General features: G+C 49.4%; 3 protein-coding genes across 8 annotated transcripts; 2 read left to right on the top strand and 1 right to left on the bottom strand.

Annotated features, from left to right (window-relative positions):
• The first annotated feature begins 1,072 nt into the window (after window positions 1-1,072).
• Window positions 1,073-7,177, top strand: LOC122386355 (sodium-dependent phosphate transport protein 1, chloroplastic-like). Of its 5 annotated transcripts, none has more exons than XM_043375478.1 (10): window positions 1,073-1,112; window positions 1,747-2,071; window positions 2,432-2,591; window positions 2,976-3,088; window positions 3,807-3,935; window positions 4,387-4,591; window positions 4,963-5,110; window positions 5,431-5,545; window positions 5,901-6,047; window positions 6,481-7,177. In XM_043375478.1, the coding sequence occupies exons 2-10, from the start codon at window positions 1,880-1,882 to the stop codon at window positions 6,532-6,534; spliced, it is 1,263 nt and encodes a 420-aa protein (XP_043231413.1). In that variant the 5' UTR covers window positions 1,073-1,112; window positions 1,747-1,879; the 3' UTR covers window positions 6,535-7,177. The 5 variants fall into 5 exon arrangements, with proteins under 5 accessions (XP_043231413.1, XP_043231416.1, XP_043231415.1 ...); XM_043375481.1 differs by having other exon boundaries at window positions 1,112-1,131; XM_043375480.1 differs by having other exon boundaries at window positions 1,112-1,142.
• Window positions 7,178-7,303: 126 nt separating this feature from the next.
• On the top strand, window positions 7,304-10,009 carry LOC122386356. The gene is made up of 4 exons (XM_043375482.1): window positions 7,304-8,191; window positions 8,518-8,720; window positions 9,121-9,259; window positions 9,492-10,009. Exons 1-4 carry the CDS (start codon window positions 8,049-8,051, stop codon window positions 9,844-9,846), a joined length of 840 nt encoding a protein of 279 aa, XP_043231417.1. The 5' UTR covers window positions 7,304-8,048; the 3' UTR covers window positions 9,847-10,009.
• Window positions 10,010-18,439: 8,430 nt separating this feature from the next.
• On the bottom strand, window positions 18,440-25,560 carry LOC122386354. Of its 2 annotated transcripts, XM_043375475.1 has the most exons (7): window positions 25,441-25,480; window positions 25,121-25,314; window positions 24,012-24,164; window positions 22,697-22,807; window positions 20,552-21,916; window positions 19,964-20,259; window positions 18,440-19,505 (listed from the first exon to the last, which is right to left on the bottom strand). In XM_043375475.1, the coding sequence occupies exons 3-7, from the start codon at window positions 24,094-24,096 to the stop codon at window positions 18,819-18,821; spliced, it is 2,544 nt and encodes an 847-aa protein (XP_043231410.1). In that variant the 5' UTR covers window positions 24,097-24,164; window positions 25,121-25,314; window positions 25,441-25,480; the 3' UTR covers window positions 18,440-18,818. The 2 variants fall into 2 exon arrangements, with proteins under 2 accessions (XP_043231410.1, XP_043231409.1); XM_043375474.1 differs by having other exon boundaries at window positions 25,121-25,560.
• Between the last annotated feature and the right edge of the window lie 1,404 nt (window positions 25,561-26,964).

Below are 26,964 nucleotides of genomic sequence, written 5' to 3'. Positions count from 1 at the left end.
AAATATATTATAGGCCTATCTGATGTGCTTACCTCAACAATGCAGCTCGAGTAACATGAGCCATGACCTTTTCCTGGTCATGACTTTTGACCAGTTGGGTGATGGGTCGAATAAATTTCGTAAAGATTTTGTGTTAAAAGCTAGGTAGGTATTGCATAAAATTCCATTCCGCAAAAAGTTATTGACGGGCGGCGGCTCTTGCCTGGCTGCGTGGCTCACTCGAGTTCGAGGGGTGGGCGCTGTTTGTTTGTTTTGCTGCAGGAGCAAGCCCTTTCGGACTGAACAGTCATTTCATGGCTATGGGATGATAGGATAGGTTGGGGACCTTGACCGTGCGGACCAACGACGGTGCCCCGGCAGCGCGGCGATAAGCAAAGGAGACCGTCTCAATGGGATGGGAGCGTCTCGTTGAGATCCTCAGTTGGATCCTCGAGACCTGGGCCTGGACCTCGCCACCGGCTGTCTGGTGGGTTGAACTCCAGCTCAGCCCTGAGAGGATAGTGTAAGAAACTGATGGTTTGGTCCTGCTCTAACTTCTGAGGCGATGCCATCGAGCTCGGATGGGAACTTCGCTTGTTTGGGGGGCAAGGGCATCGGGCAATAGGTATTTAGGCAATAGATCACATCACCAGATGTTTCGGCAATAGGCAATAAATTACTAAATGTTTCATAGCGGTGCTCTGCAAATCACGGCGTCTGACTGAACGTGCTTTACATAGGTGGAAATTTGTGCCGGGCTGGGGGGGGGGGAGTGCCAGCCAGAGCCCTCCCAATTCCACGCTGGCTTGGCTTCGAAGCCGCAACAGACGGCGGAGGTCAAGGTCACCGCTTGGGCGGGGGCATATCTGTTGCGCCCGGACACCCCCACTCCCCAGCTCGGCACCTCTTGTCTTGCTTATCGGCACCTCTTGCTTGGCACAAAGTTTTACCCTTTACATTTGATTTTACATTTGGTTTACGTAAACGCCGTAAACGTATGTTTAAAACCGAAAAAAATCATAGGTACCAAAATTTACCTATATGGAATCATATGGAAGCAAATATCTGCGTTTTCGTAACACTCACGCCATTTCTGTCTCAAAAGTTTCAGCGTTATGTGCAGGCGAGGAGCGGTTTGTTTGATGCGAATTTGTTTATTTAGTGTTTTATAGCCTTCGTTTTATAGGAGCTGTATCGTTCAACTAGAAATATTTCCCCTCTACCACGAATAGCAGAGTTTTACATCTGTGGAATCAGTTTTTTTCTTCTACAGAATGCTCGTTTGACACTGACACTGATAGTAAGCATGAGCGTCGCTTTGCTAGTGCGCGGTAATGTAACAGTAAAAATAGGTATCTAAGATCGTTGGGAGTTGAGATTCCAGTAACGGCTCATTGAACTGGTAGTATTTGTCCAAAATAAAATGGAACATTCTAGATTTATTTTTGTATACTGCTGATTGAGATCAAACATGGTCGGAGTTCGAAGACGGGTGATGTGAATAGGAATGTCCCGTAGCATTATAATTGTGGCTAAAATAAGGTACCTAGCAAGGCTATGTAAACCAGTTAGAACACTCACGATGAAAAACTGGGGACAAAAATGAATTAAGTAACCGCGACTGGGCCGGGGACCAAACAAACTCAGGTTGCCATGGTAACGGAGCAAATTTTGCATGAGTGCGCATCTAATAACTCATGCTTCAATCAAGATTCTTATGCTTTAATGAATTACTTCAGAAACCTTACCTATTTTTTTTTCTTTCAGCTTGCAAAAGAAGAAATCTGAAGCTGAACACATTAATGTGTTCCAAGAAGAGGAACTCAACCTGTAGCCAATCCCGTTTGTGAATGGATAGTTTCAACACTTAATGCAGTCACAAAGTATATAGATACTAAAAATGACTAGAAGCTTGACATCACGACACATCAAGATCATTGTTTCATTGTGCTCTGCAGCAAACTTCATCAATGCTGCTGACAGGGTGCTGATGCCCATAGCCATAATACCTATGACAGATGAATTTGGCTGGACATTGCACTGGCAGGGGTGGATATTGTCATCATTTGCACTGGGATATTTGACTAGTCAGGTATGTGCTTCATTTCATCAGCTTCCATGATCCATCAAGTGAAAGTATAAGGATATTTATTTTGCATTCTTGTAAATTTCTGTCATAGTTAAATACTGAAGCTAATCTATTTTAATCCATATGTTTTGCTGTCAGCCCATTTGACCACTTCATGCATTGATTGCCCACAATTTCCTGGTGCACACAACTTGAGGCCAAGCAATTTAACTATACCTAACATACCACAATTGATTCACATAATGTGCTATTGAAGCCGCCATTTCAGCTTCTGCTCGGACACCCATATGCTCTGCGACGACTTCATAGACAAATCATTCCAGTTACAGGCGTGTCATTCTGACCTGCTCTGTGCTGCGGCAGATAATCGGCGGGAGCCTGGCGACGCGCGTGGGCGGCCGCTCTGTTCTGCTGTTTGCCGTTCTGCTGTGGTCGCTGAGCACAGTCATCACGCCGCTGATCGCACACTCTATCTCTGGCCTCATCATCTGCCGGATACTGCTCGGGCTCGGCGAGGGACTGGGTGAGTTGCGCGGGCGGTGGCAGCGAGGCGAGCTGACTGCACTGACTGGGTGGACTGGCATCAGCTGTTGGGACTTTGAGCTACTTGGGGACTAGATACATAAGTGATGGAGTGATAGGTATTGGTTCAATAGATGACACATGCCTGACTTCGTATTGGGTTTGATCTTGGAAAGATTCTTTAACATATGCTGTCGCCCTTCATATCAGGTTCTTTCAAACAATGAGGCGCACGTACAAGATCGTATGTTATCTACCGCTTTTTTGCATTATGGTATGGCTTAACTAGAAGGCAAACGTTTGATATTTCTGGACATAGAAAGTATGCTTTGACTGTCTCTGCCTGGCGCTCTACAATCACTATGCCGGTGTGTCTGTGTTCCAGGTCTGCCGACGATATTTCACGTGTACGCCCACTACGTGCCGGCTGAGGAGCGCTCCCGGGCGTTCGGCTACCTGATCGCCGCCGGCGGCGTCGGACAGACCGTGGCCGCTGTGGTGAGTCGCGCTGCTGTCGGCGTTTTGAGTGATTTCTACTGCTACTGTCGGCTGGTCTAATCAATTTCAAAGTGAGATATTTTGTCTGTGGAGTTGGTTTGATGGACATTGTGATTGGTATAGGTGTGTGTCGGGAAAAACTTATTTTCTTCTTTCGAGTTGTCGGTGGCTTACATCTGACTGGTGTATTATGACCTATGCTGTTATAGAACGTGGTCATTGAAGGATATTAGCTGCTGTTCCCGTTTAGGATATTCTTTTTAGACATCCTCGTGTCGTGTCGAACTATTCACCATGGGACATCCGGGACTCTGTTTTGCTGGATCACTCATCTATTGACACAGTCGCCTGTTTTCCCCGTCATTTCCGATCACCCAGTCAGGCACGCACATAATTTTATAGAGCGCATATGCTGGTCACCATGATAAGACAAATTTTCCAGCTAAATGTGTAATCGCTCACGTTTTGTGTACGCCGCGGCGATGTATCCTTCATGTGCGCAGCCGTTTCCTGTGCCTATTAATTCGCCTGTCATGGTCGCCGCCCAGCCCCTCTGCCGACGCCAGGTGTGCGTTAGCCGTTCCTCACTCTTCCATGCAGTGTTTCCAGACGAATTATTGTTACGTGGACTTCTCTGGCCACTGTCTTCCCTCGTTTGGTATCCTCTGGTAGCGAACCCCTGTGTTGACCCCGCTGACCCCGCCCCTCGTCCCGGCAGCTGTGCCCCCACCTGCCCTGGAGGACGTCGTTTATCCTTCTGGGCCTGCTCGGCCTGGCCTGGCTGCCGCTCTGGTGTCTGCTCTACCCCGACACGGGAGATGCCGAGAGCGAGGGCTTCATGTCGAGGGTGAGTGATCGGCATCGGTCGAAGGTCCGCACTCGTCACGTGTACTGGGTCATGATTCAGAAGAGTGGTGCTCGTAAAAATATCAGATCTGAGACCCTAGAATTAGCTGCTCTAAGTGCTGTCCGTTTTGAATGAGTGAAGTACGTTGTGTGTAATGCGCTGTGCACTGCAGATTCGCCTTGACTGTTTCCTAGATAAGATAATGCTGCGTATCGTTTTCTTTGCGGTGAAGCATATCGACACGATATCGATTGTTGGAGCGAATCAAGTACTTTTTTTTGTCTCGTCTCATATCAAGGTTACCGACTGACTGCCATTCACCATTTATATGTATTTACTTAGCGATGCATCCAAAGCTCAATATTTGTAACGCCTATCATGTCATCTGTTTTGTTTGACTGATACAATTCTTGTGTCGACCGGCCCTGATCCTTGTCCGCTCTTTTGACAGTCGGGAGCGGCCAAGGTGCGATGGGCCGAGTTCGTCAGTCACTGGCCGCTCTGGGCCATCTACATCGCCCACTTCGCCATGAACTGGAGCAACTACATCATCATGCACTGGCTGCCCACCTACCTGTCGCGCACGCTGGGAGCCAACACGGAGTCCATCAGCCTGACGGCGGTGCCCTACATCGTCAACTCGTTCGTCGGAGTCGGTACGGGTGGCCGGGCGCAGGGTCATTGTTGGTACGGGGGAGGGTTGGGGACATGGATAAAGACTAAAAACCACTGAAGGTGCAGTGTAGCAGGTCCATTGATTTTGAGAAAGAATGCTTCTTCATTTATTTGTAGCTCCCTTATTACCCTTTGCTTCACACCTTTCACTTTTTAAGGCCATGAATTTGCTTGAAGGAACGCGTTTTACGAGTATATTCCTCGTAAGGACATTGAGCTCATTCGTGATCAATCGCCGTTTCATCACCATGAACCCTGCCCTGCCTTATCTATACCCTCCTTAACGACCCACTTTACACACCGCTCCTGCCGCGCCGGCCGGCCGTCTGACCCCACCGTGCCCCTCCCCCAGCGGCCGGGCACCTGGCCGACCGTCTCATCACCAAGAAGCAGTGGACGGTGCTGTCGGTACGCCGTCTGATGACCACTGTTGGCCTGGTGGGGCCGGCAGTGTTCCTACTGCTTTTCTGTGCAGTCACAAACCTGCCGGCGGCGCTGCTGTGAGTCGGAACGGGAGACGAGGGCAGAACGAAGTGGGGACGACGATTTCCGGGGTGGGACGGGGTAGTGTATGTACGTTTTCAGTGATTGGGTTAGTTTTGCCCTGGGATGACGGTCTCGCTGGTTGCAATGAGCGATGATAAGCTTTATTTGTCGACATTGCAATCAACAGCGATTGGTGGCCTGATGTGGATTGTGATAAATGATGGCATCTCTTTTCGCTGGACGGTATTCACAAAAGTGCCGAGTTGTGGCTAACGTTGTGATACCGCTCGTGTTTTCGCACGTCGCCTCTGACGAGGTACTCGTCTGCCGGCAGGCTGGTGTCGATAGTGATGGGTTTCTGCGCGTTCAATTCGGCCGGCCACCTGAGCAACCACGCCGAGGTGGCGCCCAACCACGCCGGGGTCACGTTCGCCATCTCAAACACCCTGGTGAGGAGGGAGGGACGAGCTGAGGACAGGGAGGGTGGGGATACGGAGAAAGAGAAGACGGACAGGTGCGTGTGTCCTGACTTTGATTTAGCACTGATAGAAACTGGATTAACTACCACTCATCGTTGTAATGGTCTCCGTCTCATGGCCTGTCGAGCATGAGTACTCCCTGCCTGTCAACCAGCAATTGACCCATTAATTACAGCCCCGACTCATGATTCATAACTTGTGCTCGTCACCCATAACCCGTGAAGTCTTGACCCATGACCCGTGACCTTTCGAACGTCACTATCCTGGGCATTTTGTGCGGTCAGGTGATAGTGACATTTGACCCTTGACCCGTGACTTCCCGCAGGCTACGATCCCGGGCATTCTGTGCGGCCCGGTGACGGCCGACCTAGTGACGGCTTCCCAGGGCCGGTGGTTCCCCGTGTTCGCGTTAGCAGCGGCCGTGAACCTGGTGGGAGCCATCGTCTACTACAGCCAGAGCTCAGCGCTACAGGTGAGAGAGGAACTGTCTGCGGGGACGGGATATGTTTAGATTTTAGTAAGGAAAGAAGAACCGCAAGGGCAAAAGAACCGCAAGGTCACTTGGCAAACGCTAGCAGTTGCCAGTGACTATTCCCACGAATTTTTAGCGTATGTCATATGTGTTTGTATTTGTTAAACGCTGTTAAGGAAGTGTGTCTATAGTTCGATGGTGTCACTGCCTACTGGCTGGCTCCCGTTGTTCCCTGAGTTACCCTCGAGTCTATTCTGTGAGTGTGGACGGCGTGTCAAATTCCTGTGACTGCGGTCACTGTGCCGAGACTGTTCAGGGCAGGCTCGGCAGAGACTCGATCCGCCCACGATAGCAGGGCCCGTGATCATTAGGGATCGGTCCCCACCATTTCGTTTGGTGCGCTGACGGCGCCGCCCCGCCGCCGCTGTTGCAGCTGCTCGGCCTGCAGCGTTACTCGATGATGGAGAGCTACCGGGAGCGGGTGTGACCCCGGCCGGGCCGCCGGCGGGACGCGGGCCCGTGACATGCTCACCGCCGGCCGCCGCCGCCGTCAGGGACACAGATCTGAGCGCACCGCGCCGGACGGCGGCGGTGGAGCGCCGGCCGACTACCTACCGGGTGATATGGGAATGACTGGGTCCACGCAGCGGTGTCTATTGAGTGTGATACGTGCCGGCGCCGCCGGGCCGGCCTTACTACTTTAATCTGTTGTCGAGACAATGCTTTAACCGTGCGCGCCTGCCGCCAGTGTTGGGCCGAGTCGGTCTGACGAAGACAGTGGTGGGCCTGGGGCCGACAGTGTTTGTATTTATCGTTAACCGCCTCCGGCCGGCAGGCAGCTGGCCACTGCGCGGTTTTCTGATCCGCCGACTGACGAGTGAGTCCTCTTGGCTCTATGACGAGCATTGGCGCACCGTGCGTCGTCGAAGGCGACTATGAGGAGACTGAATGGGTATCGTATCGGGCAGACCGGGTGATCACCATACCAGAGTGTCGCGGCGACCGTCGTGAGGGGGGGTCTCCCTCGACTGGCCGAGTCGCAGCCCCTTTGAGCCGAGTATATGTCGGATGGCCGTCCGCAATTAACGTCAACAGACGTTAATAATTGCCAATAAAAGTGTTCAAAGACACGCGCTGTGTGACTGCTGATGTCGCTGGAAATGGACAGTCGGATTTATGGCTGAAACAGACTCTTTCCGCAGTCAGGAAATCGCATGCGAGAGCCTATTCTAATACATGGAAGCACGCTCGCATCAATCGCACGCACCTCCCGGATGCGATTGATGCGGAAAGAATTATAATGTATTTGAATAGGCTCTCGCATGCGATTTCCTGAACGCGGAAAGAGTCTGTTTCAGTCGTTAGGAAATGGAGCGGTGGTGATTCTTAGTTTGATATTATACCCGGCGCGTTGATAATATTGTGAAGGGCAGATGGAGTGGAAGTTCGCGGCTAATGAATATACTTAACAGTCAGGTTTATGCGATGCTAATATCCATCGGGAGACTATAACGCATATGTCATCTTTGCAGTCGTCTTCATAAAATTTGAGATGATTGTGACTTATATTTGGTAAATATATTCGGGTCTGCGTGAACCTTCAACTTTGAGCATAAGCCGTCTGTTTTCTGTACAAGTATGTATAATTCTGGAAGATGGTAGAGGAGGCTCTCGGGAGTATTCACGTGCTTCTTCACTTTTCGGGGGTGTCGTGGGAATCGGCGAGGCACAAGGAATGTGAATGTGTGGCGACGTGACGTGTTTCGGTGATTAAACGTATATGGCCTTCGGTGATTATTGGTGTGGAACTTGGTGTGGAAGACGGACAGCCAAGTCCTTTGGACATCTTGCAGGGCTGTTGCCAGTCTGGTAGGCAAAGGGTGTAAAAGACTGGCTGGTTAACCGCAATAATTTTGTTTTGGAAGTGACTATCCCTGACCAGGGATCTACCGGAGTACCACTGGATACCGCATCGTCAACAGCGGAGACGGAAAAGTCAGGATGCCTCAGCGCCGCTCGTCACCCACGGCGGACAAGAACCGGCTCGACGAGTTTATCAGGTCGACCCTCTCCAAGAACAGCATCGTTGACGAGGCCCAGGCCACCATCATCCTCCAACAAGAGGCGCCGGCCGATATAGCACAGTAAGTGGAAGTCATGGAAGCTTTGGTGGCTCCGTAAAGGTTCCGTATCTCGGTCACGAAGTACTTGGGTCATGCAAGTCTTCGGTCATGTTTGCTTTTTCGAAGATTCAAAATCACTTACAATTTTGATAGCTTGCGTGATAAAATAAGTCGGTTCCGACCTGGCGGCCGTGATGATTATGTGGCAGAAATTGAGCTGAAGTTAGGCACGACGTCGGCTTGTTTCACGGTTAACTTCTATGAGCATTATCTATGTTACGGTATGTCGTGATAAAAAGTTTAAATATCGCTATATTACTTTTCTAACAAAGCATTCTGCCTCACAGGACCGTGGCCAACTACCTGAAGCTGCCTCATCCCAGCCACGACTGGATCAAACAGTGGGAGGCCGACTACTTCACCAACGGCGTCATGGAGCTGATGGGCACCTCGCCCGTGCTGCCACCTGGCGGCGAGCCGGTGAAGTACACGGCCAGGCAGCTCGGCATGTCTATCACGGCAATGAAGTTCGCCCTGGCCTGCCACAGAGGTACTGGTTGCTCTGACAACAGTGCAGACACGCGTCATACGTGCGTGCTGCGTAGACGTTCTTCCCGATTACTCGCTCTGACGCGGTCATAGTTCATACTTCATAGACACAAAAATAAAATCGTTTGGTGCGATACATCTTGAGGATCTATTGACATAACCATTGGATAGTCGGACCCGCCGTTGAGCCGTGCCATCGTGATTCCTGACCCTGCCTTCCTGCCGTCAGTAGGGTAGATCCAACCTCCGTGCGTCCTGACCTCCCGGTGGCCTCTGTCGCCCCGTTCCTTTGACGACTTCTGCCTCTCTAACCTACTAGTGACCCCTGTCGGTCGCAACTCGCTACGGACCTCCGCTGCCCTGACTCGGTACTGACCTCTGTCGGCGGTGCGGTGCGCCAGGCGAGTATGAAGCCGAGTTCGGCGGTCAGACGGGAGGCGTCCGCTACCTGATGAGGCAGCTGGAGGAGTGGCCGAACCCCAACAAGCCGCTCCTCACGCACCAGCAGCTCTCCAACCTCCGCGAGTACCTCACTAAAATGTGCGCAATGCTCCTGACATGGTGATGGCTGTTAGTTACAGATCTTAAGTCGATCTTAACGACTGACCCAAGCGCGTGCAGCTCATGTTTTGCATGCTCAAATTGTGATTGTGTGATGAATATGTGTTAACTGTTTATACTCTACAATCTACATTGTGTTAGCTACATTGTGTTACATAGTGTTACATTGTGTTAGTTAACTTCACCTAATATTGCTGTTTATGTCTGCCAGTTTCAGCCACTCGTTCGTGTCTCAGCTGCTGCTGCGGCCCCGCGTCGAGGCTCCCTATCGGCTCGAATGGAAGATCAACCGACCGCTGACGCTGCGGCTGCCCTCGCCCGAGCCGCCGCCCGACCGCAAGGCCGCCAAGAAGAAGTCCCCAAAGCAGAAGAAGCCGAAGAAGGGTAAGAAGGGCAGCGCGTCGCCGGTGGAGGAGCGCACGCACGATGCGGCCACGCAGCTGCGTCCGCCGGGCTACCTGCCTCTGAGGATGGCCGCGCCGCTACCGCTGCTCTACAAACTCTACACCGGGGAGGAGTACGACGAGGAGGCCATGGCCAAAAAGAAGAAGGGAAAGCGGAAGTAGATGGAAGATATGTGGTCGTGGTGCAGGAAATGGAGGTCCTGGAATGAAGTCATGGAGATGATTGTGATTGTGATGGATTTGCATTTCGTTTGAGTTCCGGAGTTGCGCAGGAGTTTTTGTGGCGCCGCACACATTTGATGAATGAATGAATGATCGAATTTAATTGAGTTATTCTGTAACGCAACGTTTCAGCCCATAGTAACGTAAATAACGTTTCTAACTTTACTCTCGGACAATTACATTTAAAGCCATTTCTGGCAAATTTTGGCGAACGCTTCAAATGCTGACCTAAGCTCAACCCTGGGGCAGGGCTGCACCTGAAGTTCGCACTGTGGCGCCTAGATGGCAGCCCCGCACCGTTTGTTTTTCCGGCTGCCTGAATCAATAGCAACATCAACATTGTGGGCCGGCGTGCGTGGTTCCAGAAAGCTCATCTCGGATTTGGTTACGATGAGGTTTGGCGGCTGCAGGGACGGCGGCCGGCCAGTCAGGTAAGCCCCTGCACGGGCGGCCGCCGCCGGTCCGCGCGGACTGCGGAGCGGGCTGCTGCGCGGCCTGGTGTGGAACGCTGCGCGGCGCGTGGACAGTCAGCTGAGACCAGCCGAGCTGCCGACCGATCGTAGACGGGCCGCGGGGGTCGCCCGGACAATCAGGCTTTATTGCCGCGGATACGCTCAGTCGCTCAGTCTATCAGGCTTTATTTCGTGGTAACGGAAATGAAAGCGATCTTGTGGCATGGCTGGATCAGACTATGTTCGGAATAACCGGCCGAGTTCCCGCGACCATTGGAACGTAGATGGAAATCAAATACCTGGGAATTGCTTCCAGGGTGATGGGCATTTGATTGCCGAAAGGAGTTTGTGAGGCGGTGATATGAGCATAAAAATGAACTCGTGAGGAATGAAGGAATTCGGCTGAATGTCGGCTATTGGCCAACACGTTATCAGCCCGTCTTGTCTTGGAGGAGTCTTACCACCTACGCCACCGGTCTCGGCACGCGGAAAACCGATAGCAGTGGCGAGCGATGCATCGGCGCAAGCTTTTCAGGTTCAGGGTCATCTCGAGTCTAACCCAACGAGTCTCGAGTCTAACCTATCGAACAGCATTCAGCAGAATAGTTGGTTGGTCAACGGGCCACTTTTGACTTTTGGGTAGCATTGTCCTGGTAAGCTCCCGTAAAAATCACTTACCGACAGTGACCTTGTCGGTCTGTGCGCTTAATAGGTACTCCATGGCACACAGCTCGCGGCGCCCGTCACACATCGATCATGGTAGTGCCGATGGCGGCCCTTTGTCTGGTCCTGATCAATGGCCCTGTAGTGGTGGGCCGGCTGTGCATGTCAGAGCGATCCGCAGCGACCTCGGCCCGCACTGCTGTAGATAGCGCGATTGGGCGCTTGATGATTTAGTTCCATCCAGTTCGTCAACTGCAATCTTCTTGTTGCATGCAATGTGCATGGTGTAGAATGCAAGGAGTACCATGGAGTATAAGTCTCTTTCGCACGTTCTCTCTCTCTCTCTCTCTCTCTCTCTCTCTCTCTCTCTCTCTCTCTCTCTCTCTCTCTCTCTCTCTCTCTCTCTCTCTCTCTCTCTCTCTCTCTCTCTCTCTCTCTCTCTCTCTCTTATCTATTATCTTTCGTTAGCTCTCTGCCTCTCTCTTCTTTTCTCATTTTCCTTTCTTTCTCTTCATACCTACTTTCGATATCGGCCTCGCTTTGCTCATGGTCTAACATTCGTTCCTTCATTTTTCATTTCGTTATCTGGCACCGTTTAACTCTATGGTAAGTAAGTACCTTTGCTCTCTCGTTCCGCCAGATATTTCGCTCTGCCGACCGTCTCGTGCTTCTCTCTCCGTCTGATATTTTTATGAAATCGGCCGGGTAAGGAGTTCATTGCGTCACCATATGAAGACTCCGTATGCCGGGCGTTTTCTAGCCGCCATCATATCGCGCAAAGATAACCCGGCCAACCCTATAACCGGGAAAGCTGACCCATAATAATGGCAGCATTTAAGCTGGCCCTGAAAGCCCGGATTGGGTGAGCCTTGGGATATGAAGGGACGGAATTGGGGAGGGAGGAGCCACTGTCGGCGACTGGGGTGCCGGGACGGGGGCCGGTGGGTTCGCAAATGCCCCGCCATTGGGGACACAGCCGGCCGGCGTTAATGGCTGGATCGGATTCGGAGCTCATACAGAGTGGGGCCGCCGCTGGTCGCTTGGAGGACCGCCAAATTCTATTGATCGCAGTGGTCAGAGTGGCACCAGGGAGACCGGGAGGAGGCGGCGGAGGCGCCCTGCAACGGCGGGGCGGCGCCCTGCAACGGCAAAGCGGCGGCATGGCAAAGCCAAAGGGGCGAGACGGTAAAGCCAAAGGGGCGGCACGGCAAAGGCAGAGACGGTGATGGGTGATGAGCAGTGACTTATTCTTGTGTGATCGTCGCTGTCGCACAGGCGTGGGGAGTTTTCAGTTGTGTGACCGGTTGCGTGGTAGGTGTCACCAGGGTATATTGAATTAGGGGTGTCACAGTCATTTAAAGGTCAGGTCAAGGTCATTGACCTTAGATGAACTCGGTTGAAATTTTCGAGTTTCACAATTTTTAAGTTTTAGAGCTGATTTCGAATAAAGCACCTATTGGAAGAGTTGAACACTTCTTGTTTTGGCTCGGTTCACAATATTCCAGTTTTAGAGCTTATTTCCGAAATTAGCACCTAATTTGAAGATTTGAGAACTTATAGTTTTGGCGCCTCTGCAGCATGTTGCAAAGCTGACAGGGGTAGTTAACGCATAAGGTAGCCGATGGGATGTCTACTGGTTGACCTGACCTGACCTGACCCGACCTATCCAAACTGCATGAATACATCATGTTTGATCAAAACTAACATGAAATTTGAAATCAGGACCCGACAAGCCCTATAATAACATCAGCTTTGTGGTTATCATCGGCTTTCTCTCGTCACGGGCAACATACTCGTAGTCTCGTGAAACCCTAGCTCGATCAGGGGCCAAACGGCTGGAGGTCCAATGGACCCCCGCCTTTCCCCTACTTTAGCGGCTGGGATCAAACATCAAAACGGACGAAGATCAACAGTTTGGTTCACGGCTTGTCAACATTTGAAAGTATTTTCAGTTGTATTCGAGTGCTGTTATTAACTATTAAAGATGGTATATATCATTGATATGCTGGGTGCTTGGATTGGGTTGTTGGTAACTCCTAGCATACAAACATGCACATACTTAAACATACACACGCTAATTAACATCAAACTGATAATGGTTCTCCATTAAATAATCTCCATGACGGCCGATAGGTAGGGGAAGGTGGGGTAAGACGGACCAGCTAAGGTTTGAGGCCGCATATCTTGCTACACTGCTCTCGTAATTCATATTATTTATAGTCTTCGGAATGCTCAATCCTTCCTCTGTTGATATGTGTAAAGACTAAATTTCAAATTAAAGATATCTAGGTGGTGGATGCTCTTAAAGAGGGACATGTCAAAAACTCAGACAAGAAAAAACGTGGGGTAAGACGGACCACCCAGCAGTGCCTGCTATCCGTTCATGTGTGTTACACTTCTGCTCTGTAGGGGAGAGTGGGGAAAGATGCCCAGGGTTTTACTATGTCATATATTATTCGAAAATGACGATCGGAAAGCAAAAACTTGTAGTTTCAACGGAAGCCGACATCATTTTTCTCCAAAAATATCACACTTTCGTGCTTGAAATATGATAACTTTTTTTGCTATTAAGCATTTTCCTGAAGAAGTGAAAGGGGGCATCTTACCCCACAGGGTGGGAAAGACGCCCCCTGGCGTTGGGTAAGATGCCCCCTACACTATAAGTGACATAAATGGGCACGTGAATCGCCTGAACGAATCAGTAGTCCCTTCGGGCCTGCAGTAGACACCAAACGTCATCGCAAGGGCCCTCAAAAGTAGTCGTAAGGGGCTTCAGAGGTCATCGTTAGGGCTATCATAGTCCAGCGCGGCCAAACAAGCCTCTGTGGTGGCGTTCGGAGACCACTGTGGGGCCCTTATAGGTCTTCATGATGCTTGAGGGCCCTCGAGCCCATCGTGGGGACCTCAGATGCCAGCGCGGCCCGTGGAGCCAATGTGGGACAGTGGCGGCGGAAGCAGGGGGGCAAGGGGGGCAGCTGCACCCTAAAGCTATGGAAAGGGGCGCCTCGAAAATCTGTAGAGGAGGCAGGAAGTTAAGAGGTGCGGCAGCCATAAAGCTGAGCAGTGCGACACCGCAACTGATAAAGGCACTTGTGACACGAAGAGGGTGGCAATGACGTGGGAAAAGTATCTTTTGATATGCTGAAGAGTGGAGGGCATCCTTATCTGAAACAAAGGCAGATGCTGCCGACCCTGTCGAATATAATCTTGCCAGGCGATAAAGGATAGGAGGGCGCAGCCACTCGAGAAGCGCGCCATGCGGAAGAGGGGCGCCTGCATGCGAAAGAGGTAGCCTCCGAACGCCAACACGAACATATGAGGGCTTATAGCGTTGCAGGCTCCATGCGACAAAAAGGGGCGCCTGATGGCCGATATACGAGAGGAAATCAGTTTGTGTAACATTTATCGGGGGCGGTTTGCCGTTTAAAACATATGAATGTTAAGGGAGGTCCGAGATTGGGGCCTGTAAAATTGCACTGTCCGTATGGGCGGTTACACCCCTAGTGCTTGGGCGTATTTTGTGTGTGTGTTTTTTTTTTTTTTACTTGGGAGATGATTATGACCAGGAATAGCACTCTGCAAACTTCTATGGGCGCCTGTATAGGGGCGAAACTGATTTTCCAGTGCAGGGACGGCCATCGGCATTGTGGGGCGGCATTCATTCCACTAGGGCGTCTGCCAGTGTTGAAGGGCGGTATTCATTTAAATGGGGCGCCCGTTGGTGCTGATGGGCGACATGTATCACCTGGGGAGCCTATCGGAGATTGGGGCGGCATTAATTTCACTGAGGCGCCTATCGGCGTTGACGGGTGGTATTTATTCATCCGGGGCGCTTATCGCCTATCGGTGGTATAGGCCGGCATTCGCTTCACTGAGGTGCCTATCGGTGTTTTAAGGCGGCAGTAAATCCACTGGTGTCTGGGGCGCCTACCGGTGTCGAAAGGCGACATTCGTAATGCATTTCACTGGGAGGCATATTGGTGTTGATGTGTAACATTCATTCTCCTGGGGCGCCCGGCAATGAGGGGGCGGCATTTATTCCGTTCCAGTGGCAGGGCCGGGCGTTGGCTGGCCGGACTGAGCTGCTCCATTCCTACTCTTATGTGACGGCGAGACGTTAGACCATGAAGTGGGTTGGCCGGTCCGAAGAAGACGTGCGGTGCCGGGACAGCAGTGGTCCTTGTGCCGCGTGTATGCGGCTGGTGGGCCCAGGGGGCCTGTACATGTCGCTGGCGGTCCGTGGGAATGGTGTGAGCAGCTGGCGAGCCCGTGGGGTCTACGCGTGCAGCTGTCCGGTCCGTAGGACCAGTACCTACTTACGTGCGGCTGGCGAGCCGGTGCGGCGTGCGCGTGCAGCCGACGGTCCGAGGGACCGGTGTGAGCAGCTGGCGAGCCCGTGGGGTCTGCGCGTGCAGCTGTGCGGTCCGTGGGACCAGTACTTACGTGCGGCTGGCGAGCCGAGGTGGCGTGCGCGTGCAGCCGACGGTCCGTGGGACCGGTGTGAGCAGCTGGCGAGCCCGTGGGGTCTGCGCGTGCAGCTGTGCGGTCCGTGGGACCAGTACTTACGTGCGGCTGGCGAGCCGAGGCGGCGTGTGCGTGCAGCCGACGGTCCGTGGGACCAGTGTGAGCAGCTGGCGAGCCCGTGGGGTCTGCGCGTGCAGCTGTCCGGTGCGTAGGACCAGTACCTACTTACGTGCGGCTGGCGAGCACATCGTTTGGGGGGCGCCCAGCGGGAAGGGGCGCTTCAATATCGTTTGCACCCCTATCCTAGAATACCTTTCGCCGCCACTGATGTGGGAGCCCTCAAAGGATGTCGTGAGGGGCCCTGGAGCCAATAATGTGGCCCACAGAGGCCGTCGTAAGGGCTCTCAGAGTCAGATGCCGCCCAAAAAGTCGCTGTGTGGGCCGAGAGACCGGCATGGGGAGCACCCGACCGTACTGGACTCTCAATAGTCCCAGATCGGCTTTTGTCTCTCATCACAGGTATGTAATAAATGATTTGACGGGCTGCTTGAAGGACAGCCTACGGATTTAGGGGGGCGTCTTTCCCCATCAGGACAGGGGGCATCTTACCCCAAGGTACCGAGGTAACATTAAATCAGTACAATTTGTTAGCCATAAAACTACACCCTGAAACAAACTGTTTGGGACACAGTACACGCATGTTAATTTATCACGACTATAGCAAGGGACGCAAAAATTATCTACCTTCTTTGATATTTACAATGTTTTGACACCAAAATATTTTTTGAAAGCAGCAAATAAAAAACATGCAATCACCAGCCAGCCGTTGCCCAACTGAGCCTCGCAAATTTTTGTGCAGTTAACAAGGCAGGCTTCCGCTTTACGCTAAGAACATTAATTTCCAGGTTCGATTCTTTGTTTCGCCGCTAGTGGGGGTGGGGCGTCTTTCCCACCCTGGGCATCTTACCCCACTCTCCCCTACTCTTGTAAGAAAAAGTAACCAGAATGGTAAAATAACCAAATGAGCCTTTATTCTTTACCCATGTGTGATGGAAGTGCAGCTAAAAGCTGGGAACATGTGTGTTGATTGTCGTTTGGCATGAATGCATGCTAACTAAGCACTTGCATGCATGGCTCACATGCAACAAAGACTCCTTCCTGAAAAATTAGCTTACTCAAACTTTTGTCAATGTTTTGGAAAAGAACTTTCCATATGCAGGGTACAATGGACCACCACAGGGTAAGATGGACCACAGTGGTCCGTCTTGCCCCAAATCTAAATTCTGTCATTATCATGACGTATATGTCAAATAGCCCAACATTGCAAAACCTTGCCTTTCCTAAAGTGTGACTATAACTAAGTTTATAACTTTGTTCTTCACAGTTAAGTGCAAAATAGAAACTTATCATGCAAGAAAGGCGCCGTAATTGAATCACCCGTAGACCTCTTATATTAGATCGGTTTGACGAAAAACAACATTTTTCTCAATAACTCAAAAGCTATGCATCCTAGCAGCATGAGCTCAAGGTGGCCATTGTTACGAAGGAAAACAAACATAGTGAGTGCATAAAGCAGTAGATACCAGCAGCGGTTCAGCTGGGAGGGCTGGTGGTCCGTCTTGCCCCGCTGGGCCGTCTTACCCCACCTTCCCCTACAGTGATAAATGACGTATTCATGCTCAACGCTCTCTCATATCACTATCATTAGTGATAAAGTTGCTAATTGGTATATTCCCGCCAAATTGAAGTTCACATGGACTATACATAAAGTGAAGTTGCATCCATGTTGATGGTTGACCATATCAACGAGCCCGTGACGCTGCATGTAATATAACACCAGCTCTAATTTGGAATCACGATTACAACTACACCACCATGTCTGTCGCAAACTTTTCTGGAACTCGTCCAGACACTTCATTTGCAACTCCCAAGGTCGGGCTAATGTTAGACGTCGCGCTCGGCTTACAAAACCCGGCTGTCGGGGCTCGTTATACCAGCGTCGCTAATTGCGAATACCTGCACTCGATGAAACGCCGGCCCGACCGCGAGCCAATAACGACTAACGATGCGGGGCACGCCAGCGGCCGCCGGCGCGCAACGTCTTGGGCAGCCCCTCTTTCATTAAAGGCCAGAGTGATTAATGTGTGGAGATGAAGGCATTTGATGTATGGCCCAGCTGCCCACCACCAAACCCGTTTAATAGAGTGCCATCTTTGTGTCTCACGACATTGAATTATTATCATTTCATAGGGTGAACTGAACGAGCGCGAAAAGTTTGAAAATATGTTTCGAACTTTAGCAACTGTTTTTAAGGAGGCATAATTACGCTAGAGCTGTTCGGTGCTCATATTTTCGTTGTAATGCTCGTATAATGTCAATGCATTAGGAGCATTATCCTGGCAAAACTAGGCATGCGTGGCACCACCACCAATAGGTATGTTTAAAATGTTTGGTGTAAGACCATGTAAGGCACAGTAACCCGGTGCAGAACTGGAAGTCACTGGGGCATTGGGCTGGAACATCCGTACCTTCGATTGGAGAAAGTCAATAGCCAACGTAATTTATGTTCACCGAAGAACAGTTTTTAAGAGGCCAGGGCTGAAAAAAGTCCTTTCGTGGTTGTCGTCCAAATGAAAAAATGCTGATATTGGTTGTCGTATTCAATAATGACCTGTGGAACCAACTTTACATTGGTACCGTATATTGTGTCCTCTATATGCATGATTTTTGGTTATATATATACATATATATATATATATATATATATATATATATATATATATATATATATATATATATATATATATATATATATTTATATATATATACATATATATATATATATATATATATATATATATATATATATATATATATATATATATATATATATATATATATATATATATATATATATATATATATATATATATATATATATATACTGTTTATTTTTAACTGTAAGGTTGGTCTTACAGATATTGCAAAAAATGTTATAGACGTATGCGTAAAAAGGTCACAAAGCATAGCAATGACAAATAGCGCTGCAGATACACAAGCATGGTGTATTGGTAATATTGTTGCGGAACAATGGCAATTTACAAATGTAAAACTTCATTGATTTTACATCCAAGTACACTTCATTTCACTTACAACCAATGTCAAAAGTGAGTGAGCTGGGCTCTGACAGCCTCCAATGTATCATCACTTATATGCTGCTCAGCACGTGACTGTAACACCATTCGAGGACAACGAAACATTACAAGGGTGCAGAATAGATACAGCAAACACATGGGAGCTACTGCTATCACATCGCACTACACACCTCTTCACTTAGCTCGGTGCAGTGCGCGGATATATATGCGATTTTGCACATCTGTGAGCTTTGTGGCGGGCTATCACTTTGCCTTCCACCTGCTGTGACAGCGTGGACCTGACGAAGTTATCCAGGTGAGGATACTTCTGCACGACTGCCGCTATTAGACCGTCAGCCTGCGGCACGCTAGGGCCGTTCCATCTAACGATGAGCTCTTTTTCGGCGTTGCCATGGTCAAGGACGCGGGACGACGATACACCGAACACGGCCTTCACCACCGAGGCCATACTCTCTACTACGCTTTCGGACGGGCTCAATAGCCACAGACGCGCCACTACACTCAAGTAAGGCAGGAGACGATGGTCATCCCTGAGCCAGAGTTCCTTGAACAGTTTCTGGTTGGTGCCATGCTGCATGCTTTTCAGTTCCTTGAAAGTAGCAGCGACTGATTCCCAGGGAATCGGAGCGGTTGGAATCAACGAAGCGTGCTGCAGGGCACTCAGCGCCCTTCCTACCTCGGTGATGGCGGATGAGGTGGGAGATTGTTGAAGCCTCTCGAGATCTGCTGCCTGTCTGACCTGGACCATCTTCTCCTTCAGTTGCAGATTGTGGCAGCCCCGCGTCCGCCCTCTGGCGTCCACACCATGTTCTCTGCTGGCGCAGTGAGACTCCAGGGCTCGCGTGAACGCCAATATTTCCTTCACCTATAAAATAAGAGATCATTATAAATTATCATATATCGTGGACAATAACCATTCTGAATGCAAGCCACTTTCTTTCTGAGCATCGATTTTATTGAGGCGTGAGGGCGCACCGACTAATTGGGTCATTTTGCGCCCGTGTGAGCATCAGTCGATGACCCACCAGGATAAAGAAATCCATTTATTGAGTGCCTTAATATTCTAATGATCAATAGGCATCAACCGCGAGTGAAAGAAGTATCAATGATCAAGGCAACTCAAAACATTTTTACCGGGTCAAATGGTAATTTCAAAGTGATTAGGTGTCTGTACCCGTCCTTCCATTCTCTTAAATGATATCACAATGAAGCCATCCAATCTTGTCTGTATGTTGTGCTTATGCGTAATGAGTTGCACACAATTATCACGCGGGCGACTGATGGTGCATACTATTACCACGACGTTAGTTCCGTCTCACTTACCACTGACTGAGGCAGGTTTGTGCCGCATTTGGAGAGGTTCGGCCAGAACGCCGCCATGTCATCGTCGTCGCCTTCCTGAAGCATTTCTTGGATTTGAAGTGCAGACATTGCGGCGGAGCCTCTCTGTTGAAAAAAGCCCAGCTTTTTCCTTTTCTCGCCAAGGTCATTCACCATCTCCTCGTACGTGTTCTGACGCTGCCATGGGAGTAGCTGAAGGTTCTGAAGAGACTTGCTTGTCCTCGACATAACCGAGTAGAGATCTAGCAGCGCCAGTAGGCGCGCCCGAAATGACGCATCTGAAAGCCAGCAATTTCACATTAAAGCAGGCGCGTCACAGAACAGTGTTACTCATAGAAGGCACTTTAAATTATTTACCTAAGCAGCCCCATTCCATCGCGAGTCAGGTACCAGCTATTTTATATTAATCGTGTGGTATCATACACACGATAAACAAAACAATTTAACTTGTTATTATCAAGATTGGTAATAGCATTAAATGCTTGTGAAAATCTCTGCGTAGCAAATCATGAAATATTTAACGCTCTGGAGTTCAGAACAGCCATGTTTAATATAATTTACGGTTATTACCTTTCAGAAGTTTGATGTCCTGCTTGATCTCGGCTTGCTGAACTGTACGGCTGCCCGCTGAGGCACAGCTGGCCACTAGCTGGTCCTCCAGAGCGACTGCCAGTACCGGCAGGTTTGTGACGAATGCCTCGATGACATTGGCAGCGTGAGGGGAAAAACGGGTCTCTGACCAAAGGAGCAAGCCTCTGGTTTCTATCCCCATGCGTTTGCCCGCCGCTATGAAAACCTCGCGGCCTTTCCCGTAGGAAAACCGTTTAACGACGCGGCTGATGGCGTCGACCACATCATCCACCCACTTGGAAGACAGCTCCCTTCTCGCACTGCTCTCGGCGAGGTCCAGTAAGTGCGCGTTGTCCCACAAGCACGGAACGGATGGTGATCTTGAACGCGCCGCGTAGTCCGAGTGGCTGGACTGCAGTTTCGCCAAGAATTTGGCAGGAACATCGGCACCGTGGTATTGTCCATCTGTACAGACAGCGGCTATTTTAGCCGTGTCCTGAATGTTCACTCGCTTCACAGTGTTCACCCACTCCTCCGCAAGGGATTCGCCATCATGGTGCGCTACCACTGGGGCACCAATTACAAAGCTCTGAATTAGCTCATCGCAATGAGCTTCTGGGACAAGCGTTAATATCCCGGTGATGTCCACAGTCCGGTGCTGTACTGTCACCTTGTCCGCCACAATACCAACGCAGGGCATCCGCTCAACGTAGCGTGCTACATGATCCAGGACAACGTCACTGAAGGCATGCCTAAAGCGCTGCATTTGGGGACCAGAGTGGCAAAGATCGCCCATCTTTGATCCAGTGAGATCACAAAGCACTATAGTGTTTTCGTACATCACACGGGCCAGAGAATGTTTCATAACGTGGTATGCCGCCATCAAGGAGTTTCTGCAAGCACTTTGCCTTAAACGCTCACGTGTTTCAGCATGTGCCGAGTCTCTCTTGGCCTTTTCCACAGCATCTCTGTGCCTTTTGGATGCGATGTGGTGTTTCACAGACTCTTTCAGACGGGTAAACGGCTTTGGTATCGTCATTGGCCGTGGAAAAGAGGTTCCGGCTGAAAAGGTATAGCGGCATATACCATGGACGTTGTTTTTGTTTCGATCGAGCTCGACCTCGGGACCCATGTTTGGGACGCACAGCTCGCAAACAACGATGTTACGATCCGGCATCGCAACCCATCGGTGATCAGAAACCGCCTCAAGAAGAGAATCCATGTCACGTGCCGAGTTAATGCGCGCCTCTGTGTCCTTGTCGGCACACACACGTGACTCTCGCTGGCCACCCTTTAGCGTCTGTTTCACTTCTAGCAGGCTCTCCTCGATGCGTCGTAGTCTGCACTCCACCGACACTCCGAGACCTGTAACGCATGTGATAAGCGAATTATTTCAGCTGCATTGCGTTTCATAGCTTAACCCGCGCCCGGTTGTCTGTCTCAGCGAACTTCGTCATGGTGGTTGGTAACTTTTCGGCCACATACCATCAGGTGGGTATCGCAAAAGCTAAGGAAGATTAAAAAGACGAAGAAAAAAACGATAGCTCCTATTCAGACGAATAACGGTCACTTTTTGGTCACGTCAATGCTGAGGTGGTGAATTCTAGTGCTGACATCACTATAGGTCGCCAAAGGCATAATTTTTCCCGATTTTAACAATTTTGTGTCATAGACATGTTGCATTTCGTTGAGTTTTATGTATAGACGTGTGTTTATGGAACAGAGAAATGCTGATGAGAATTTTTTATGTAATAATTGCAGCCCAAAGTAACTTCATCACACACAGGGGCGTCGCCACGGATTTTCGACAGGGGAGGGGGCGGATCGGCCGACTAAACACCCAGAATTAGGTATTGTTATCGTACTTTTTCAGGACGATGCATTGTCTGTCTAATGGAAATGGACCAAATTGCTACACAGTGCATGTCTGAAGTCAGATTCATTTTGACACAGTTAAGGGCAAAGACTGGTCTTCTATCAGGGCAAATTGCTGATGTATTCCACCAATCTGATATGTAATGCATACATACTTGCGTATGGGCTGCTTTACTAGTCACGACTCACAACCACTTTTGGATTGAGGTATGAATCGGCGGCGCTTTCCGATTCTCGAGGCGCCCCCTTACCCCCCGCATGATTACACACCTGTCTTGTCAGAGGTATGTCGCTGGTGGCCGATGTCTGTGGAAGAGCTTGGTTGATGTTGGCGATAACTCCTTTCTTTAGAAGGTTCACCAGCGGAGATATGGACTACAGCTGAAAACAAACAAGGTGCATGCAAAAAGCATTTGTAAGAAGTGCCAGTTTTATAGAGTCGGCAGTCTGTGGAATAGATGTCGCTGCGGTCTGGCAGCGCCCCAGCGACATCTGCGCGCCGAACAATAGGAAATTGGAGCCACGGGTACATAACTGACCCTTGCATGGCCCTGTTTCAGAGCAATGAATCTGTCTGACGCTTAAACGGTATTGATGCTCAGTAACCATGGAAACCCGAGAGGGCTTCAGCTCCTTGACCCAAGCTATAAAATTTCAATTCTGCACTGAGATAAATGAATACTCAATTAATCAATAATTATTAACAGATACACATTTCTGAGAGGGGTTTCAGAGATGAAGATATCTTTCAAAATGGCTAACATTTGAGTTATCTTACATAAAAGCCTGCAATTAACCTGCATATGACTGGGGTATTTTCCATAACGCGAGGGACGGGGGGGGGCTCTCCAGAGCCCCCCCCCCCTCCTATCTCCGAAACGAATGGGCCGATCGTCAAAATTCAAACGGCGTCTGATAGCCCTGGAAAAACTGTCGAACGAAACCTATTTTCATTGACCTCAAGGTCACCGATGACGTCACAGGTCAGGTCAAAGTAAAACTATCGGCTTTTTGCTTGCTTACAATTTAGGCTCTGGCCGCCGGCTGACAAGTCCGATCAGGCTCATTTTTGGTTCACGCACTCCTTGATATATGCCTTAGATACCCTGAAACCCTGAGGGTACCGAACTTTTACTTCGAATTTTTAAGGTCATGGCCAGGTCATCCTAGGTCACGAAAATTGTATATCATGTATCGGTCACGTGACGAATGTTTTATGGTCCATTTTACACGTAGATTTCGAAAATAATGTTCTCCGTGTCATTTGAGGCCATTTTCAGCTGAATTTACCGGAAGTCAGGTCAATTTCAGGTCAGAAAAGGTCAACTTTTGAAGTTAAAATTTTTCAACAAAAAAGGTGTCTATTGGATGCAGTTTGAGCTCAGGAACACTTTGAACACAAGGTGTCATATTGATGCCGCCGAGGGTACCGCAAGTTAAGTGTTGATCCGTCTAATGGTTCAGGAGATACCCCCCCCCCCCCCAGTCATGCGCGGATTAACATAAAAACCCTGAAAACAGAAAGTGTAAGTTCAAAATTCACCGGAAATGCCACAACAAATGAAGAATCATAATTACACCATACCTTCACGTTGCTCAGGTTCCAAATCAGGTGCTGCAGTTCCAGTTGTGGTTGGATGATCGTCCATAGGAGTGGTAGGATCGTCCATAGCCTCCCTCTCTGACGAGGCAGGACTCGTCCCAGAGTTAGGCGCACTGGATGGTGCACCACGTTGTCCTGAAAAAGGAGACATGAGGGATGAAATGTTTGTACCCAACAGCAAACACCAGCATCTCCATTATACTACAAATATCACTGGTCTTTCACAGTTTTTAGTACAAAACATGGTCTTGAACGCATACCTATGCAATATGCCTATGGACACATAATATCAAAATACAAGGATTTCATGCTATTCCATGTAGATTTCATGACACCATCATTACCTAATTGTATAGGGCAAACAAATCGTAGCAAATTTATAAAGAAATGTATATAGTTGCAAGCCTCTAACTAGGGTAGAAACAATGGTGATCTTGTATGCATATGCAATATACTTATCAACATGATTTCAATATGCATGGACTTCATGCTATTTCATGGAGATTTTGTGTTGCCATGATAGGGGAAACAATTCATAAGCAAGCTTTTGAAGGAGAAATGTATCTAATTTCAAGCCTCTGACAAGGTATATAAATATGAAGTAGGTAGCAGCCAGGCATGCCACAAAACGCACCAGAATTTTGACAACAGACATTTGGTGAACTTCCAAAAGTTAACAAAACATAGTGTGCTGTAGGTCAATGAAAAAAGCAAAAAAAGCATTTTCCATGATTGGCAAACTCTAAATTTTACTTTATTTTAACCTTCATAGTTCATACATCAAACACCCAATAAGGTTTGGCTTATAAAAAACATGTTAGTGATCATAATGCAGGTTTTCCCCATTAGCTTTGTCTTCCCCAAAAATGCTTATTTACAAAATAAACATTGCTGGGCCATAACTTTAAAACTGTACAACTTTCAAACAGCTGATTTCCTCTGCAAAAGATTCCCAGGCAGCCCAAAATGGCTTTCATCCTTATACAACCCCTATTGCAGCCTTATTTTCATCTGAGCTCATCTGTTCTCATCTGGTATGTACATTAAACTCCTCTCATATTTTTAGGGGAAGAGGTGGCTCCACATCTCACCTGAGATTGAAGAAAGTGGCACAGCAACAGTGACATGCGCCGAGCCTCTTTGGGTCCAGTCAAAGCGCCTGCCAGGGCCAAAATGACTGTTGTTGAACGCTTTTAGCACAGGCTGGCCAGGATGTCTTGCTTTCGTATGCTTGTAAATGCTTTGCTCCGTGCCTTTCCATCCGCAATGTCCACACCTGCAAGCACTTCTCACTCTCTTTTTCGCAGGGCAAGGACAGGCCCTTGGCTCACTGTTCACCGTAGCCTGCTTTAGACCAAACCAAGGCTTCATATCACTGCCTTTTAATACACACTGTATCTAAGCTGTCTACCAGCACTGGCAGGCCTTGCTGCGACCGCAGACAGCGAGTCGCGAGCCCCCTTCGAAAGGTTTGAAACCGCACTGCGCGCGCAACCACGAGACACGCACCAGGGACACGCACCACGCACAGCGACGCACTGCGACGCCGCCTAATCGGAAACAGCACTGCCGTGCTCTTAAACTTTTCAGATTTTATTAATTTTTGTTCACTTATATCCTAGTTAATTGAAAATTGTAAGCATTAAAATATTCTTTTGACAGTAAATTAAACACAAATTTCCATTCCTATTTAAAATGCACTACCTAACAACAAAACAACTAGAGTTGCCAGACTTAGACCAACGGCGGCCGACAACCACGGCGACCATCTGGCAATCGCGGTATGTCATTGGTCGCCTTTATGTGGTCGCCGATCTGGCCGTCCAAACGATGGTCGAACGACGCAGTATATACTAAATAGCCAGAGGGTGTTGGAATATTCGTATGTATACTACATGGGTACTTTTCCATCGCCGCCAGCGCGTACGGAGGGCTCGGGAGCCGGGGCCCCGAGGAAAATGAATGGAGAGGGGCCAAGGGGACAGGGCAGAGGGAATTGGCATGCGCGGTGCGCGCTAATCCAGCCGTAACCGGATCCAACCGGATCTCTGCTGAAGTGTCAGTTGTGGTCGCCATAGCTCGCGTTCTCGGTTGTCGTCGACAACGACAAAACGATGAGATTTTTCAGCCCTGTAAGAGGCTTGTGGAAGGGCTGTTTTCGCCTTGCACAGTCGTGGTAAATTTGTCATGTTAATTCGTGGGAATTGTAATGCATTGCTATCAAGACTAAGCTGTTAAGTACGTACTTAGTTTAGACCATTTCGCTGAATGACCCGTGTGGTGGTTTTAGATTCAAAGGGTTGTGCTAGTCTGAAGTTATTGCATGTGTACTGTAATCCTTTCAGCGGGTATTGCAACACCTGATCCATCTCGTGAAATTACCTCCGGGCTTTTAGCGAAACTAGATCGCCATACACCTGCAGATTTTCAGCCATGATTTGACACATAATTAGATAACATGAATCCATGAGAATAGATTCATGCTGCCTTTGCATAGCAAAATAAAAACTATATAATATAATAGTTTTTTTTTAACCATTCCCACCCAGCCCAGGTCTCTTCGCCGACTCCTGCAGCATCTGGTCGGCGAAAGGTGTAGGCTACGGAACACCGAGTCTTTTTTTAAATATACATTTATTACACTCAGATCACCTTATCACATTCACAGTCATCCGACATCATCCACTCCGCTGATGCGCCACCAGTGGCTCATCAGTTGCTGCATCAGCCGCATCAGCTGGCACGACGCGCAACGACAGCTCCCCCCAACAGCACACACGCGCCACACTATCACTGCACCGCTGCAATGGTTGCACTACACAGGTCAAGGCACAGGGACACCGAGTCTGACGCTGAAGCCACCCGCGGACTCCGGAGCCGTGCGCTAGCGAGGCCATGCTTTGCGGTGCAGCATCATTCCAGGCGTACGATAGCC

Source organism: Amphibalanus amphitrite, unplaced genomic scaffold (assembly GCF_019059575.1).
Source record: "Amphibalanus amphitrite isolate SeventyFive unplaced genomic scaffold, NRLGWU_Aamphi_draft 000248F_arrow, whole genome shotgun sequence".
NCBI lineage: Eukaryota > Metazoa > Arthropoda > Thecostraca > Balanomorpha > Balanidae > Amphibalanus > Amphibalanus amphitrite.
This window is presented reverse-complemented; position numbering and strand designations above follow the sequence as displayed.

Bases quoted from the DNA above. Each gene is read 5' to 3' on its own strand.
- LOC122386355 (XM_043375478.1), top strand. From the start codon at position 1,880: ATGACTAGAAGCTTGACATCACGACACATCAAGATCATTGTTTCATTG. The intron at 4,592-4,962 runs GTACGGGTGGCC...CCCCTCCCCCAG, and splicing joins CAACTCGTTCGTCGGAGTCG to CGGCCGGGCACCTGGCCGAC. The intron at 5,111-5,430 runs GTGAGTCGGAAC...GTCTGCCGGCAG, and splicing joins AACCTGCCGGCGGCGCTGCT to GCTGGTGTCGATAGTGATGG.
- LOC122386354 (XM_043375474.1), bottom strand. From the start codon at position 25,400: ATGAAGCCTTGGTTTGGTCTAAAGCAGGCTACGGTGAACAGTGAGCCA. The intron at 24,165-25,120 runs GTGAGATGTGGA...CTCCTTTTTCAG, and splicing joins GCCACTTTCTTCAATCTCAG to GACAACGTGGTGCACCATCC. The intron at 19,506-19,963 runs GTAAGTGAGACG...CTTATTTTATAG, and splicing joins CAAACCTGCCTCAGTCAGTG to GTGAAGGAAATATTGGCGTT.
- LOC122386356 (XM_043375482.1), top strand. From the start codon at position 8,049: ATGCCTCAGCGCCGCTCGTCACCCACGGCGGACAAGAACCGGCTCGAC. The intron at 8,192-8,517 runs GTAAGTGGAAGT...TCTGCCTCACAG, and splicing joins GCGCCGGCCGATATAGCACA to GACCGTGGCCAACTACCTGA. The intron at 9,260-9,491 runs GTGCGCAATGCT...TATGTCTGCCAG, and splicing joins CGCGAGTACCTCACTAAAAT to TTTCAGCCACTCGTTCGTGT.